General features: G+C 35.6%; 2 protein-coding genes across 4 annotated transcripts in view; one reads left to right on the forward strand and one right to left on the reverse strand.

Annotated features, from left to right (window-relative positions):
• Nucleotides 1-17,982, reverse strand: part of LOC137629047 (uncharacterized) — a 613,817-nt gene that overhangs the window by 275,717 nt on the left and 320,118 nt on the right. The gene's annotated exons all lie outside the window — the stretch shown is intronic.
• Nucleotides 1-17,982, forward strand: part of LOC137629530 (WD repeat, SAM and U-box domain-containing protein 1-like) — a 107,293-nt gene that overhangs the window by 87,922 nt on the left and 1,389 nt on the right. For all 3 annotated transcript variants that reach the window (XM_068360932.1, XM_068360933.1, XM_068360934.1), the window contains 3 exons: nucleotides 1,617-1,844; nucleotides 3,658-3,805; nucleotides 7,859-8,008. In XM_068360932.1, coding sequence (XP_068217033.1) covers nucleotides 1,617-1,844; nucleotides 3,658-3,805; nucleotides 7,859-8,008 — 526 coding nt within the window. The remainder of the gene's footprint in view (nucleotides 1-1,616; nucleotides 1,845-3,657; nucleotides 3,806-7,858; nucleotides 8,009-17,982) is intronic.

Consider the following 17,982-nt stretch of genomic DNA (forward strand, 5'->3'; position numbering starts at 1 on the left):
TATATGGGTGACATTGATCCCCCTTAGATTTACAAGGGTTGTGGTAGCCAATGCGGTAACGTCGCTAACTGGTGAACACCAGACTGGGGTTCTAGTCCCACTCAAACTCTTTAGTTCCTTTGGTTGCTGCAAACTTACCATCTTTGTGAGCTAAGGATGGGCAGTTTGGGGAGCCTATAGATCTATCTGCTGAGTTATCAGCAGCCATTGCCTAGCCCTCCTTGGTCCTACTGTGGGTGGAGAGGGGGGGTTTAGGTGCTGATCATATGTATATATGGATAGTCTCTTGGGAATTGTCCTGCTTGAGAAGGGAATGTCACTGTCCCTTGCCTCTGTCATTCATGAGTGGCTGTTAAAGCCTTCAAAGAAAGAAAGAAAGAAAAAAGAAAGTTGATGCTACAGTAGTGTATATAAAGAAATTAAGTAGTTGAACTTCAATTCCAGCAAAAAAAATTCTGAAATAAAGTAATTTCCACCAACTTGAGAATGCCAGATTCTCTGTGTATTTAATGTTCAGTTCAATACAGCTGGTGACAATCTGTCAATCAAGAATCAGAAAAACTGAATTTTAATAGTAATTGTAATTTCTATACTCACCTATGTTCATATTGCTTTTATATCCTTTAGAATAGCTCGAATGGATATTTGTTTTGGTAAATTATTAGTTGGCTTTTGAGATATGGAAATTTTTAAATTTATTGGTTTGGCTGATAATAAGTGTAAAAAAATGAATACTGTTATTCTCTTTTCTAGAGTAGAACTAATGATTTCAAAACAATAAGGAAACTCCTATGGTTAAGATTTTCCTTATGAATTCCCAATGATACCAACCAATTTTGAAATTATTAAAATGAAGGGATCAAATCTTGTTTATAAAAGAAATTACACATAAATGTGTTTGGTATAAGAGTGAACAAAAGATTACCCGTAGCTATGTCAAACACTTATACGACTATAAAAATCATCTTCCACACTTAAAACACAAACAAGTAATTCTATAATGATATTGGTTAGTGATGGTAATTTGTAAGATTCTGGAATATCAGATGATTTTTTTCAGGTCACAGCAACCTAGCATCATATGCATACAGAAGGTCCTACTCTTACAAACTTAATAAGTCCCAAGAAGCTGTTTGCAATTTGAATTGTTTGTAAGTCGAATTTTTTTTACATTTTGGCATAGGTTAAGCCAAATCTGAATCCCATGCTTATGATTTCCAACTACAAAAGTCAATAAATAGTTAGGTTTCATATGAAATAAATATCTGGTTATTGCTTACTGTATCAAATGATATAATATTGTTTTATTACAATATTTTTTTATCTTTGTTATTTTCAGTTGGATTTGTTTTATTAACTCTGAATGTTTGTAATTTGGGGACCTTCTGTATTTATATATCAAGAGATTTGTCCTTAGACAAACTTAAGAGTATGTTTACTAAGAAACATAATTCCTTTTCTAATTTGAACAATAGCACCATACTGTTTAAAATTCAAGATGTCACAAGTTTCTTTTATTAATCTAATTAAACATAAAATACTGAAGTGACATGAAAGAGAAATGTTATGAATATACTTCCATTATAGTGTTCAACTTTTTAATGGTTGCTTTCCAGATCAAACTAATTCCTTTAGGAGTGCTAGAGGGTCACAAACGTTATGTAACCTCATGTGCCTTTAGTGATGATGGAGCTCTGCTTGTAGCAGGGAGCGGTGATCGTGTCATTCACATATGGAAAGTGGAAGGTGTCACCAGTGCTGTAAACAAAACTTCTGGAGCATCCCAAGCAGGAAAGAGACTTTTAGCCAGGTTTCCATCTCAGAGATATCGTCAAAATATAAGGGTAAAGTATTGGATTTCTGGCTTGTAATTTATATTTTTTCTTACATGCTTATCATTTCAAATCAAGGAAACACAAGTAGAAGGGAAAACTAAGCAACAACCTCAGGTAATCAAGATAAATACACTTTCCAAATGAAAAAATCAAACAAAAAACAACAGAAATTAAGAGCTAAGAAAATCTAAGTGTCTAGAAAACTAAAGGGAGTCATCTCACCATACAGTTGTCTTTGAATTACCTTTATCTTTATCTGGAGAAGTACTCCTATGACACTGATGGCAAAAGATGGCCCTATTTGTTTGATAGGAGGCTGCAGAGGAACTTTGTAGCTATCCAAACATATCCTGTTTCCCTCACAGAAAGGGTTATGCTGATAGGGGTTATTGGATAGTCTTCAAACTTGAAGAAAAGGCAAAGACAGGATTTGGAGCAACTGGCAGTCATCAGGGATAGAGATGGAAATATATTGCATAGGGATGAAAACATTAAGAAAATATGGAAAGAATATTTTGAACAACTACTGAATACTGAAAATAGAAAGAGGAGCTGGTAGAAACACAAGAGGTGGAGGGGCCAGTAATGAAGTGAAGCAAGTATTGAGTAAAATGAAAAACGATAAAGCACCAGGTCCATCAGTTACAAATTGAAATGGTCAAAATACTAGCTACAGAGGGAGAAGAATGGATGCTAGATTTATTACAAGCAATATAGGAAGAGTAAATATTGCGTAAAGACTGGGAGGAGAGTATAATGGTATCTATATATAAACAGAAAGGTGATATCTTGAAATGTGGTAACTACAAGGGAATTAAACTAACAGAGCATGTTTTAAATATTTTGCAAGGGCATTAGATAATAGATTCAGAGAGATTGTAAAGATTAGGGGGAGAGGGAGTGTGGATGCCATCTTGTAATTAACGCTTAAGATCAAAGTGAAATTAAATTGGGAGTCAGCATAAAAATTATTGATCTCAAATGTAGCTAATAAAATTCATATCTTTTCAACAATACCTAAGACTATCATATATTTCTTAACAGAGAGCTCACCAAAAATTTCAGCACTTGGCACTTTAATTAATACATACTGTAATTAAAATTAAAAAAAAAAAAGAGTATTATAAAAAGAGTTCTGAAAGCCTGCTTCTGGAAGACTGATAAAGATATTTGTTAATCTAGAAAGTACTAGAGATCTTTCATTTGCTACAGAGTGCAGATATACAAATTAAATATTTTAATATAATTGGCTTAAGGTAACAAAAAAAAAATTATCACCGTACACTATAATTATTAGGTTTGTAGTTAATTTTAACTAGTTTTGTGTTCTCAGTCGTGTCTTAGTATTACATTATATTTTATAAGTTTTACTTTAACTGTGATTAGATTATGGAATGGTCTTCCTAATTTGGCGGTTGAATCGGTGGAATTTCAGAAGTACAATTTTTTTTTCAAATACCTTTCTGTTAAACAGGTTGACATGTAACATTTCATATTTTATACATAACTGATCAATTTTAAAGTTGAGACTGATTTTAATATATATTTTTTGAATTACTTGTCATATATATTTTCTTCCCTCACTGCTGCTTTCCCAGTTGCAGCCCTTGGGCTTGTAGCATCCTGCTTTTCCCACTTGGGTTGTAAACTAGCTATTAATGAAAATAATAATAATGTTATAAAAGAAACTGTGTAGAGTGGAGAATAGTATGATAATTTCCTTTAATGGTCATTAAATCTTGGCTAAAATAGGGATTTAAAAGCATAAATAAGTTTCTTAGCTTTGTACTTTTTACAATGGTTGATGGTCATTCTTTTCCAGGTTATTGATTGGAATAGTGATGATGTGTGCGGTTGGTTAACAGAACAGGGATTGGCAGAATATTCACATAATTTCCGTTCTCAAGCTATTGATGGTCGGGAGCTTCTTACAATGACAGATGAAATATTAGAGAAGAAACTTGGAGTTGGTAAGTAAGAAAAAGTTTAAGCTGTTTACTGGTGTGGCAACTGCTGTGCTTGGGCACCACATTATGGGGTTGGTTGCTCGGCTGACGTTCTGGTGAGCATCTATTCTGATGAAACTGGAATTGAAACCGGACACCTTTTAACCTTTGGATAATGAAACGGAAAAAAAATAATGCAGATGTTTGGAGTTATTTGGTATAATTCTATGCTACTTTAAAAACCTTGAAATTGTATTGGATGGTGCATTAAGAACAGCAACAAAGAATCTCTTTGGTAATAACAACAGAGGAACTATCATACTTAAACTTGTGTGTATTGCTGTACAGTAAATTTTAAAGATACATGCCCGAAGTAAAGTAATGAAACAAAATAGCAGTTAAAGGCATGGAGCACCAGCATTCCATGTTTGTCCATTTTCCCTAGCATCAGTGATAGGAAGACATATCACCCTTCAAAATTGTGCAAAGTGTTTATTGCATTTTAAGTAGTCTTTCCTGTTGAATTTGAGAGGAGTACGATGTCTCGGTGTTTCTTTCAAGGAAAGTACGTTTAAAGTGCTTATGGAATTGGAGAGGCTACATCATGCAGTGGTAAAGCTTCTATGTCAAACAGAATGACTGACATTCGAGAAAAAAGTATAAGAGGAATTTCAGAGAGGAGTAGTCTAGTTGTTTATTGTGGGTTTAATGATGATATGACAGGCCAAATACTCACCAGTCAAATTTTGTTAGTGATGAGTCTTAAAAGCTTTTAACTTAATTTAACTTCCTTTGTTATTCTCAGAAGGTCAGCGAGTGTTCGATTTAAAGCGGTAAGTTCGACTTACCTTCTCGGTTGCTCTCTCTAACCTGACTTTCATAGTTAGGTCCAGTGATCATAGTCACATACTGTTGCATTCAGTAAAGGTTCTTAACTTTCACCACACCTTACAGAATTAAGATCTCGTAGAGCCTTGAATTTTGTAATCACTTTATATCCTTCTGCTGCTAAACCCTTGCATTCCTAGTTGCTCTTTTAGACATCTATATTGTGGGGCAGAAGACCGAGTTGGTAGTGTGGATCCTCTCGGTAAAGTATGCCCTCTTAAGCAACCTAATTTTTCATTTGTGGAGAGGACATTTCATATTGTAGGATTCTCTTAGGCTGTTAATGTTATTTTTAATGTATCATGTAGTTGGTCAATTGCATCACATTCTAGATGACAGCGAGTTTCATTTGCTGGTAAGCGTGGCTATTAGCTCATCATGGGTTTACATTAGTGTGGGTAAATATTACAAGTCTTACTATGAAGGGGACTTGAAGATTATAGTGGGTTATTTGTATTTAATCCACGGAATAATATGTCGCTATTACAATGGAGTTGTCGTTGCTTAGGCTATGTCCTTCGTCCCTGAACCTAGACATATGCACAGCTCCAAAATTCCAGTTGTAAACCATGGGTTTGACATTTAGGTGGCGAGTTAAATTATAGCTAAAAATCCCTTATACTGTAACTTGTTTTTACAAAAGTTCAAATGCGGCTTTTTCTGCAAAGTACAGTATTTGGAAACAGCTATTTCTAAAACTATACAGCATATACCTCTCAATTCCTCCTTTTCATTGTAGATAAGTCATTGAAGATTGTTTGGGCATACCCTTTGCACTTCTCAAGAAAGATTAGTTTATCAAACTTTCAATTGGGCTCCACAAGACACTAAAAAGAGTTGGAAGACCCAGGCCTACATGGCTGAGGACTATGGAGCATGAAGTAGATGATGAATGGAGAAGTATTGATTTAAAAGCTCAATATAGAGACGACTGGTGAAATCTACCTGAGTCCCTTTGTGTCAATAGGCGTAGGAGAGGATGATGATGACTACTAAGAATGGCTGCTAATCCTAGTTTCATTTATTCTCAAAATCTTCCTTACATCTTAAGATGTTTTGACTTGTACAGTGTATGACTAATCAGTTAACTGACCACCTTAAAGTTTTCAGTATAATATCCTCCTTTGAGCCCATCATTACAGCTAATATACAAAATTCTTTAAATGCAGGGCTTACAAGGTAATATACTTATGGCTGTTTGTGGGCAATAACACCAGAAGTATTCTAGAAATACTTTCATTTGCAATTAATTGTAGTATTTTAGAATACTTTCTTTTATCAGAGGCTTGTCTTATTGCTTATATTAGAATGTTGGGCAGTGCTGCCACTCCAACCTTTGTCTTTGCTGCAGTTTAAGTAGTTTAGTTTTTGTTATGCCTTTTTGAAATTTAAAGTCACTACCTGAGAAATCCATTTAGTTTTTGATTCATAGTAATATTTCAGGCCTAACCTGTCCTGTTTCAAACCTTAACCCAATTCCTTACTTGATAGTTGATAGTTCAGATCCTTTCGCAGAGCCTCAAATTCCTTACTTACTTTTGCTCTTCTGCAACGAAACCATCACACTCCTGCATTACTATCCACTCATTTAGACACCTATAATTTGCAATGCAAAAGATTGAGATGGTAGCCTGGATCTTTATATCTCTCATCTTGATAAAGTATTTGGTCATAATTCTCTACTTATCCCTTATGTGCTGAGATGTTAGTCTAGATATTTTATTACTCTTCTCGTGAAATCATTGCTCTCTACAATTCTCATTGTTTTGTGATTGGCGTGGCAAATAGTATAATTCCCTCAGGTTGATTTCTTTTTGTACAGTATAAAAATTCACTAAATCTGGTCAATCGTATCTTGTTTGAATGGCTGGGAACGTCATTCGCTTCCAAGTTTGGTCACTAACTATTCTCAGGCTTTTCTCCCATAGGGTAAATGTAGGGATTAGCACCTCACTTGCTTGAACTAGTCTCTTTATCTCATACACATCAGTTTCTGTACATAGTAAGTACTATAGTCATTTGGAAAAAAAAGTTTAGTAAAACTTTAAGAAAAGATTACTGAAAAGATGATTATTAATTAGTTGTTAAGATAAACTATTTAATAAAGCCAAATAAACTACTCATGGTAAACGGATAATTTCTGCTAAGATAGCTTCAAATAATGGTAAATCTATTTATAAGTTACTTTTATGTTGTCAGTTATCTAAATGAGGTTATTTCAGATAATTAGTCTTAGATATTGTTATCCCTTTATATCAGAAAGTAAGACCTCATACAAATGATGGTAGAGCAGACTGCAGTGCTGTTTTCAAACATACGTCATCACTAGACCACATCCGAAATCAAAGTAGTACTAGTCTCCTGATTAGTACAATGGTAACTCATTCGCCTAGCATTCGCATGGTAGCAGATTGTTCCCTGCCCAGACTGCGAGTTGAGGCTGTTTACTGGGGAGAATTCCCAAACACAGTGGGGCTTGGGCTTGCCCAGCTAACGTTCTGGTGTGCATCAGATAATACTGGAACTGAAACCAGACACCTTTACCATTAGGTCATCCTTCCTGTTCCAGATAGGGGAGGTCTTATTAATTTGGGCATGATGTACCAACCTATGTGGGTCTTGTGATAAAGGTAAAGAGCATGTATTTGACTTAGTGGCTGGACAGTCTCTGAGGAGCCATTTTATTTTTCCCCATTCACCATTTTTTGTTTGTGTGTTGCATGGAAAAAGGAATAAAACATAATGGTAATTTTTTAAAAAACAGCAGTGAACTAAGCTTACCAACATAGTGAGTTGGTTGCTAGCTTAGCTAAGGAATATAGGCTAATGATTAACAGCTGTTTTTGGATGCAGCGTATTGCAGTATCTGGGAAATCAAGTCTCTCTTTCAATAGAGTGATATGTAATTGCCACACTGCAGGAGGCTGTCTACTTGATGCCCTTTGTTTCAAAGAATTCCAATAAGCCAAGTACATTGAGATATCACAATTTATATATTTGTTTCTTTGTCCTGTTTATATTTCAACTAATGGTCATTATTTCTGAAAGCTGTGAAAATGGAATTTTAAAACTAAGAATATTTATTTTTCATCTTATCCTGCAATGAAAAGGTCATAATCTTTTGAAAATGTAGATTATATTGGCCAAGTCTTCGAGAATATCTTATGTAGGACTCCTTTTTTATTTCAGATGCCCTTGGTCATCGCAACAAAATACTTAGATTGATTCAGAAATCTGGGTCAGCATCACCAGCTCCCAAGGAATCTATAAATACACCACCAAAAGAGTACTTATGTCCAATTACCAAAGAATTGATTTCAGACCCCGTCCTTTGTGCTGGTAAGTTACACGTACAAGTCTTGAATTTGAAAATGTTCTTTCAAACCTTTAGAGATTTTGTCATTGAATAAATTCATGTACTGTACAAAACTTGTATGATAATCATATTTGCAAAGATGATTTATTTCAAACAATGGTTCATTAATTTAAATAGTCAATGTTAATTCTTAAAGATTTCACTTTCGTACATTTACACACATGATATGCATATTTTGTAAAGATAGGTGGTATAGCAAAATGCATGGAATGATTGAAAATTTTTAGGGATTCTCAAAAGTAAGAACAGGTGAGAGAAGAGGTTATTTCTTATGGGGTAGCATATAATTATATGCAAATATAAAATTTTTCTTGAATATAGAATATTTCCATGCAATCTATAATGAAACAAGAATTGCTGGACCTTCACACCTGGAAGTTATCCAACAGTATCTGAGAAGAAAATGACTTTTGTGTGGGAAACTCCATGGCATTATTTAGACCATGTAGCATCAACACTGACTGAGTGTATCAATCAAGAGGAAATTCTTTTCCATTGGGTGTTTGGGAAAGAGGGTAAAGCTAATTTTTGACCCTGTTCTTAGCTGGACAGGATTTTTGATGTCTATAATGGAAAATACATTTTATCAGTACCAGTCACCTAAGGTTATAGATTTCCACACACCCAGATGTTATCTTCTCCCCCAAGTAATACAGTTGACTCAATATTATCAGAAATAGATACTCAAGAAAAGCCTATTCTCTTAAGTGGGATCTTTATCTTGATCTGAAATGTTTGATAACAGTGTAATATGAACACAAAGGTGGCATGTTTTGCTTCTACACATTGCACTGAAGATGGTATTCCTCTCGCGTGTGTATGACCTTTGCATGGAGCCATTTAGCTTCATGCCTTATCAACTGGAGTTTTTCTTGCAATAGTGGAGTATTATATCCTTTACTCTTTCTGCATTACATTTGCATTAGATTTTGTTACAATAACCCAAACTTTCCTAATTAATGTAGTACTACTACTATTAGTAGTACTAATATAATAGTAGTGATGGTACAACTAATACTACTAGTACTATTACTACAAGAGCTAGTAGTACTACTAGTAGTAGTATTACTATTAGTAGCAGTACCACTACAAATAGTACTATAACTAACTACTAGTAGTTAGTAATAATACTATTCATAATGGTATTGCTACTAGTAGAACTTCTACTAGAAGTTAGTAGTAAAAGTACTACTACTGCTACTAGTAGTACTATTAGCACTTTTAGTAACAATACTACTACTATTGGTAGTAGTACTACTGCTACTAGTAATAGTACTACTAGAAGTAATAGTAGTACTACTACAAGCAGTAAAACAGTACTAGTACTAGTAGCAGTACAACTACTACTACTAGTAGTACTACTGTACTACTACTAGTAATAGAAGGACTACTACTCATAGTGGTACTACTAATAGTAGCAGTACTAGTAAGAGTAGTAGAACTACTATTACTAGTAGCAGTACTACTGCTATTAGTAATAGTAGTTCTACTACTATTACTAGAACTGCTACTAATAGTAGTACCACTGAATAGTACTACTACTAGTAGTAGCAGTGCTACTTGTAGTACTACCACTGAGTGCTACTTGTAGTACTACCACTGAGTGGTAGCACCGCTACCAGTAGAACTAGTAGCAGTACTACTAGTTCTAGCAATTCTATTTTTGGGCTCAGGCCATGTCGTCGTGATGGAAGTTCCTTCGAAGGTAGCTTCGTAGGTATATTTAACCTACAGTGATATATCCCAGAGAATTTACCAAAGGTATCCAGAATTCTAACTCCTGGAGCGAATATCCCTTAAAATGTTACAAAGGGATATCCCCTAATATCAGAGGACGTATTCTTGACATGTCTCCTGGCTATCTACACCCCCAATAGAGCTTTCACTTCGAGGGGAAAGAGTAGTAGTACTACACTAGTAGTAGTACTAACACTACTAGTAGTAGTTATACTACTACTATTAGTGGCAGCACTACAACCAAGTAGTAGTACCAGTATTGGTGGTAGTACTGCTATAGTAGCATTAGTACTACTAGTAGTGTTACTGCTATTATTAGTAGTACTGTATACTATTACTAGTACTGCTATTATTAGTAGTACTACTACTAGTAGCAATAATGCTACTATTAGTACTGCAACTACTAGTAGCAGTACTGCTACTAGTAGTACTGCTGCTACTAGTAATAGTACTGTTACTACTAGTAGCTATAATGCTACTAATAATAGTAACAGTACTATTACTAGTAACAGTATTAATACTAGTAGCAATACTACTACTACTAGCAGTACTAGTAGTAGTATTGCTACTACCAATAGTAGTGCTACTGTTTACTACTAGTAGTGATAGTACTGCTACTAGTAGCATTAATACTAGAAGCTTTACTACTAGTAGCATTACTGCTACTAATAGCCATACTACTAGTAATAATGCTACTAGTAGCAATACTATTAGTAATAATGCTACTAGTAGCAGTACTGATAATAATAATATTGCTACTAGTAGTAATGCTACTAGTAGCAGTACTGACAGTAGTACTATTGCTACTAGTAGCAGTACTGATAGTAGTACTATTGCTACTAGTAGTAATAGTACTGTTATCACTAGTAGTACTGCTACTAGTAGCATTAGTACGAGTATTAGTACTATTATTACTAGTGGCAGCAGTACTACTAGTAGCAGCAGAACTACAGGTTGTAGTAATACTACAAGTAGTAACCATACTATTACTAGTAGCACTAGTACCAGTAGTAACAGCACTACTACTAGTAGCAGTACTACTAATAGTAAAAATACTGCTACTAGAAGAAGTACTGCTACTACTAGTACTGCTACTGGTAATTGTACTGCTACTATTAGCAATACTACTAGTACTAATGCTACTGGTAATTGTACTGCTACTAGTAGTTGTACTGCTACTATTAGCAATACTACTAGTACTAATGCTACTAGTAGCAGTACTACTGCTAGTACCAATGCCACTAGTAGCAGTACCACTAGTAGTAAGAGTACTATCACTAATAGCAGTACTACTAATAGTAAGAGTACTATTACTAGTAATAGCAGTACTGCTACTACTAGTAGTACTGTTACTACTAGTAATAGTACTCTTACTATTAGTAGTACTGCTATTAGTGATAGTACTCTTACTACTAGTGGTACTGCTACTAGTGGCATTGGTACTACTAGTACTAATGCTACTAGTAGCAGTACTCCTAGTAGTAAGAGTACTATTACTACTAGCAGTAGTACTAGTGGTAACAGTACTATTACTAGTAGTAACAGTACTATTGCTACTAGTAGCATTACTGCTACTAGTAGAAACATTACCAATACTAATGCTACTAGTAGCAATACTACTAGTACTATTGCTACTAGTAGCAATACTACTAGTACTATTGCTACTACTAGTAATAGTACTGTTACCAATAGTAGTACTGCTACTAGTAGCATTATTACTAGTATTAGTACTATTATTACTAGTAGCAGTACTATTACTATTAACAGTACTACAGGTAGTAGCAATACCACAAGTAGTAACCATACTATTACTAGTAGTAGTACCAGTACTACTACTAGTAGCAGTACTACTAATTGTAACAATACTGCTACTACTAGTAGTACTGCTACTGGTAGTTGTACTGCTACTATTAGCAATACTACTAGTACTAATGCTACTAGTAGCAGTACCACTACTAGTAAAAATGCCACTAGTAGCAGTACTACTAGTAGTAAGAGTACTATCACTAATAGCAGTACTACTAATAGGAAGAGTACTATTACTAGTAGTAGCAGTACTGCTACTACTAGTAGTACTACTGGTACAAGTAATAGTACTCTTCCTATTAGTAGTACTGCTATTAGTGATAGTACTCTTACTACTAGTAGTACTGCTACTAGTGGCATTGGTACTAGTAGTAGTACTGCTACTAGTAATAGTACTGCTACTAGTAGTAATAGTATTGTTGGTAGTAGTACCACTGTTGGTAGTAATACCACTACTAGTACTAATGCTACTAGCAGCAGTACTACTAGTAGTAAGAGTACTATTACTACTAGCAGTACTACTAGTAGTAACAGTACTATTACTACTAGTAGTAACAGTACTATTACTGCTAGCAGTAATATTACTAGTAGTAGTACTGCTACTATTAGTGGTACTTCTACTATTAGTGGTACTGCTACTAGTAATAATACTAGTTAGTATTACTACTTAGTACTAATGCTACTAGTAGCATTGCAACTGCTAGTAGTGGTACTACTACTAGTAGCAATAATACTAAAAGCAGTACTACTAGTAGCAGTAGTAGTGATACCAGTAGCATCAGTAGTAGTATTGCTACTAGTAGTAGTACTGCTACTACTAGTACATTGCTAGTATAGTACTATTACTAGTAATGCTACTAGTAGCACTACTATTACTAGTAGCATTACCACAAAGTAGTGGTACTACTAGTAGTAACAGTATTATTACTAGTAGAAGTACTGCTACTAGTAGTTATACTACCACTAGTTAAACTGCTACTAGTATTACTACTATTAGCAGTACTACTACTAGCACTACTACTAGTAGCAATAGTACCACTGCTACTAGTAGTTATACTACCACTAGTTAAACTGCTACTAGTAGTACTACTATTACTATTAGCAGTACTACTACTAGTAGCAATAGTACTACTGTTTGTACTGTTACTAGTAGCAGTACTACTAGTAGTAGTACTACTACTACTACTAGAAGTAGTACTACTAGTGGTAGCAGTACTAGTAGTAGTAACCGTACTATTACTAATAGCAGTAATACTACTAGTTGTAGCAGTACTACTTGTAGTAGTTACTAGTAGTACTGCTGCTACTAGTAGTAGTACCACTACTGATAGTACTAATACTACTAGTAGCATTATAGTAGTTGTAGTACTACTAGCAGTAGTACTATTAGTAACAGTACTACCATCACTAGTAGCAGTACTCCTAGTAGCAATAGTACTAGTACTACTACTAGTAGTAGCAGTACTAGTAGTAGTAACAGTACTACTAGTAGTAGCAGTATTACTACTAGTGCTGCTGCTACTAGTACCACTACTGCCACTAGTAATAGTTTTATTACTAGTAGTAGTAGTACTAGCAGTACTACTACTACTACTAGCAGTAGTAGTACTAGTACTAGCAGTACTACCATCACTAGTAGCAGTAGTACTTCCACTAATAGTAGTAGTACTATTCTTAGTAGCAGTAGTACTGCTATTACTAGTAGTACTACTAGTAGCAATATTGTTATTAGTAACAGTAGCATTATTAGTACTACTATTACAAGTAGTAGCAGTACCGCTGCTAGTAATAGTAGTAGCGCTAGGGGCAATACTGCTACTAGTAATAGTAGCAGTTCTGATACTAGTAATATCATTACCACAAGTGCTACTAATAGTAGCAGTACTACTAACAGTAGCAGTACTACTTGTAGTACCAGTACTACTACTACTACTATTATTATTAGGAGTATTACTACTGCTACTAGTAGTACTACTAGGAGTAATGGTAGTCATAATGTGACTACTACTACTACTAGTAGTAGTACTATTACTACTTCTACTAGTAATAAGAGTACTAGTAAAAATTGCTATTAGTAATAGTAGTAGTAACTGCTGCTACTAACCATACAGCTAATAGTAGTATTACTACCACTAGTAATACTATAATTACTAGTAGTATTACTACTACTAATAGTAGTAGTAGTAGTAGTACTACTTCTAGCAGTATTACTATTACTAGTTGTACTATAATAGTATTTTACTATTACTAATACTACTAATAGTAGTAGTAGTAGTAGTACTACTTCTAGCAGTATTACTATTACTAGTTGTACTATAATAGTATTTTACTATTACTAATACTACTAATGGCTAGTAGTAGTATTACTACCACTAGTAATACTACTAGTACTAGTAGTATTACTAATAATAGTAGGAGTGCTACTACTACTAGTATTACTACTATTGCTAGTAGTAGTATTACTACCACTAGTAATACTACTATTACTAGTAGTATTACCAATAATACCAGTAGTAGGAGTACTACCACTACTAGTGTTACTACTATTGCTAGTAGTAGTAGCAGTACTACTGGTAGTAGTATTAGTACTAGTGGTAGTAGTATTAGTACTACCACCAGTACTAAAAGTACTACCAGTAGTACTGCTACTACTACTACTAGCAATAGTAGTAACACTAGTAGTGGTAGTACTCCTACTACTGGTATTATTAGTAATACTACTAGTAATAGTAGTATTACTAGTGGTAGTAATACTACTACTAGCAATAGTAGTAATACTAGTAGTAGTAGCACTCCTACTACTGGTATCATTAGTAATACTAGTAGTAGTATTAGTACTATTACTAGTAGCAGTACTACTACGACTAGTAGCAGTACTACTACTGTATTATTATTACTAGTACAGTGGAACCTCTACATACAAATTTAATCCGTTCCAGAACCAACTTCAGATGTAGAAATTGTTCGGACGTAGAAACGAATTTTCCCATAAGAATACATTGAAATAGGATTAATCCGTGGTTGAGCCCAAAAACCTATGATAACTTCTTAATAAACTACTACACATAACTTTCCCATGAGAATAATGAACACTAAATTAGATAATAGACATGTAAATAAGAAGAATAGACATGTAAATAAGAAGAATTAGCAAAAAATGATAAATAAGAAACTGGTTTTTAGCGTCACTTTACCTTAGAAACTCCAGCGCAGGTGTTCGTCTTCGCTACGCAGAGAGGAGAGAGGAGACGGACGGACGGCGAGGAGGTAGAGAGGTTAACTACGATAAACGTAACACTACCGTAACTTATTCTAACTTACACTAAGTGAACTTTAACATAACTTAGCTTATTTTTTTTTATTTTTATATTTTATAATTTTTTTTACATTTTCATTTTTTCTTTTTGATGATTACGTAATTTTAATCACTATCACTTACATTTAAAATTGACTGAATTTCTTTTGCTTCACTCTTTTCCGTTTTCTGTGTTTCACTTTCTTCCTCTTCACTCTTTGCCGTTTTCTTCGGTTCACTTACATCCTCTTCATCGCGAGTTCGCTTCGCAGTTTTTTTAAAGAAAGCATCGATAGATAATTGCTTCGTACGGCTTTTCAGAATGTTTCGAAAGTGCGTTAGGCAAACATCATCGAATTGAGAAACTACACGACAAACCTGCAATTTCTTTGGATGGTATTTGTCGATGAAGTCGACCACGTCTTGATATTTTCCTAACACCTCTTTTATTTGCGCTGAACCTAACACATGTTCTACCTCCTCGCTCTCTTCCTCGTCATCACTCATGTGCTCCGACATAGCATGGAGTTCCTTGAGCTCATCCGTCGTCAGTTCGTCGTGATGTTCGGCGACGAGTTCCGTAACGTCATCTGCGTTGACCTCCAGACCCATGGACTTGCCAAGGGAGACTATTTCCTCTACGGCTTCCGCTGCACCGACCACGGGATCAGGTTCGGGGTCAAAACCCTCGAAATCTCGGGGAGAAACTGCATCAGGCCACAGCTTCTTCCATGCAGAATTGAGGGTCCGTCGAGTTAATCCCACCCAAGCCTGATCAATGATCTTTAAGCAGTGCACGATATTGAAGTGGCCCCTCCAAAATTCACGCAAAGTTAAGTTGGTGCTTTTCGTGACATTAAAGCAATGCTTGAATAAGTGCTTGGTGTACAGCTTCTTAAAATTAGAGATGACTTGCTGGTCCATGGGCTGGAGGATAGAGGTGGTATTTGGTGGAAGATACAGCACCTTTATAAACTTGAATTCATCGAAGATATCATCTTCAAGTCCGGGGAGGGGGGGGTGTGAGCGGGTGCATTGTCAAGGCATAGCAGGCACTTTAAAGGCAATTTCTGCTCATGAAGATACTTCTTCACAGAAGGACCAAAAACTTGGTTTACCCATTGCACAAAGAATTGCCTAGTGACCCAGGCCTTCGAGTTGGATCGCCAGAAAACATGAAGCTGATCCTTATCGACATTGTGTGCTTTAAAGGCCCTAGGGTTCTCCGAATGGTAAACAAGCAAGGGCTTGACTTTAAAGTCCCCGCTAGCGTTGGCACATAGAGCAAGAGTCAACCGATCCTTCATTGGCTTATGCCCAGGCAATTTCTTCTCTTCAGCAGTGATGTAGGTTCGACTCGGCATCATCTTCCAAAACAGCCCGGTTTCATCACAATTGAACACCTGCTGCTCTACGTAGCCTTCTTCCTTTACGATATTTTCGAATTTCTTAACAAAGTCAGTTGCAGCCTTTGTGTCCGCACTAGCAGCCTCTCCGTGGCGAACAACTGAATGAATCCCGGACCGTTTCTTAAATTTCTCGAACCAGCCACGAGATGCCTTGAAATCATCTGAGGAAGGCTCGATTGAACTCTCCCCAGCATCACCCCCAGAGCTCTCCTCCTTCAAGTCCGTAAAGATGGCGTGCGCCTTCTCGCAGATAACGGTTTCGGTGATGGTGTCGCCAACGATCTCTCTATCCTTAATCCACACTAGTAGAAGTCATTCCATCTCTTCTATGATAGGGGTACGGCGTTTGGAAATTATAGTGATCCCCTTAGAAGGTTTCACTGCTTTAATAGCTTCCTTCTGTTTAAGGATTGTCGAGATCGTCGACATATTACGGCCATACTGTTTAGCAAGTTCACTCACGCGGATGTCCACGCTCATGTTTTTCAATAATTTCCTGCTTAATTTCTATAGAAAGCATTTTCTTCTCCCTTTTCTCACCACTACCACTACCACTGCCAAAACTAAGCCTTTTTGGACCCATGATTTACGTAAATTATCGTTAATGGATGCACGTAAAAAATCACGATTAATTCACAGTTAATATCAGAACGGAAAGAGCACAACCGCAAGAAGCCGATGAGAACAGAGGAGTGACCCAAGCCGCGCTAATTGAGCGTCCCTCCGAGGTCGATGTGCTGCCTTCTATCGGCGGAAATAAAAAACACTTCAGGCGCTATGAGCACCGACTACGCGTACGAGTATTGTTTACTTCGGGTGTCGAAAAAAACATTCGGGTGTAGAGTCGGAACGTGTTCGAATTGTACTTCGCGTGTCGAAAAATTCGGATACAACCGGTACGACGAAAATTTCTACTTCGTGTCGAAATAAAATTCGGGTGTAGAGTAAAAAATTTGCTCGAATTTTACTTTGGATGTTGGAAAATTCGGATGTAGATACGTTCGTGTGTAGAGGTTCCACTGTAGTACTATAATACTTGTAATACTATTACTAGTAATAGTACTGCTACTAGGAGTACTGTTAATACTCCTAGTAGCTGTTACTACTAGTATTGCTACTAGTAATTGTAATAATGCTAATAGTGGCAGTACTAGTAGTAATAGCTACTAGTAGTAACAGGTACTATTAGTACTACTACTACTCAATGTCATTACTACTAGTAGCATATAGCAGTCATTACTACAAGTAACACTACTACTGCTATTAGTACTACTACTAGTAATAGTAGTAATAGTGGTATTAGTAGAACTACTATTAGTAGCAGTAGTAGTATTACTACTGCTAGTAGAACTACCACTAGTAGTAGTACAACTACTACTAGCAGTACCAGTAGTATTATTACTAGTAGCATTGCTAGTAGTACTGCTAATACTTGTAGTACTGCTACTAGCAATAGCTGTACTAATAGTTGTGTTTCTACTACTACTACTACTACTACTACTACTACTAGTAGTAGTAGTATTAATACCACTATTATTAGTATTATTACTAGTAGCTATTAGCAGTAGCACTAATACCACTACTACTAGCTACTAGTAGTAATACTAATACTACTATTCGTATTAGTACTACATAGTAGAACTAATACTACTAGTAGTAATACTAATACTACTATTAGTATTAGTACTAC

This window comes from Palaemon carinicauda, chromosome 37 (assembly GCF_036898095.1).
Source record: "Palaemon carinicauda isolate YSFRI2023 chromosome 37, ASM3689809v2, whole genome shotgun sequence".
Lineage (NCBI taxonomy): Eukaryota > Metazoa > Arthropoda > Malacostraca > Decapoda > Palaemonidae > Palaemon > Palaemon carinicauda.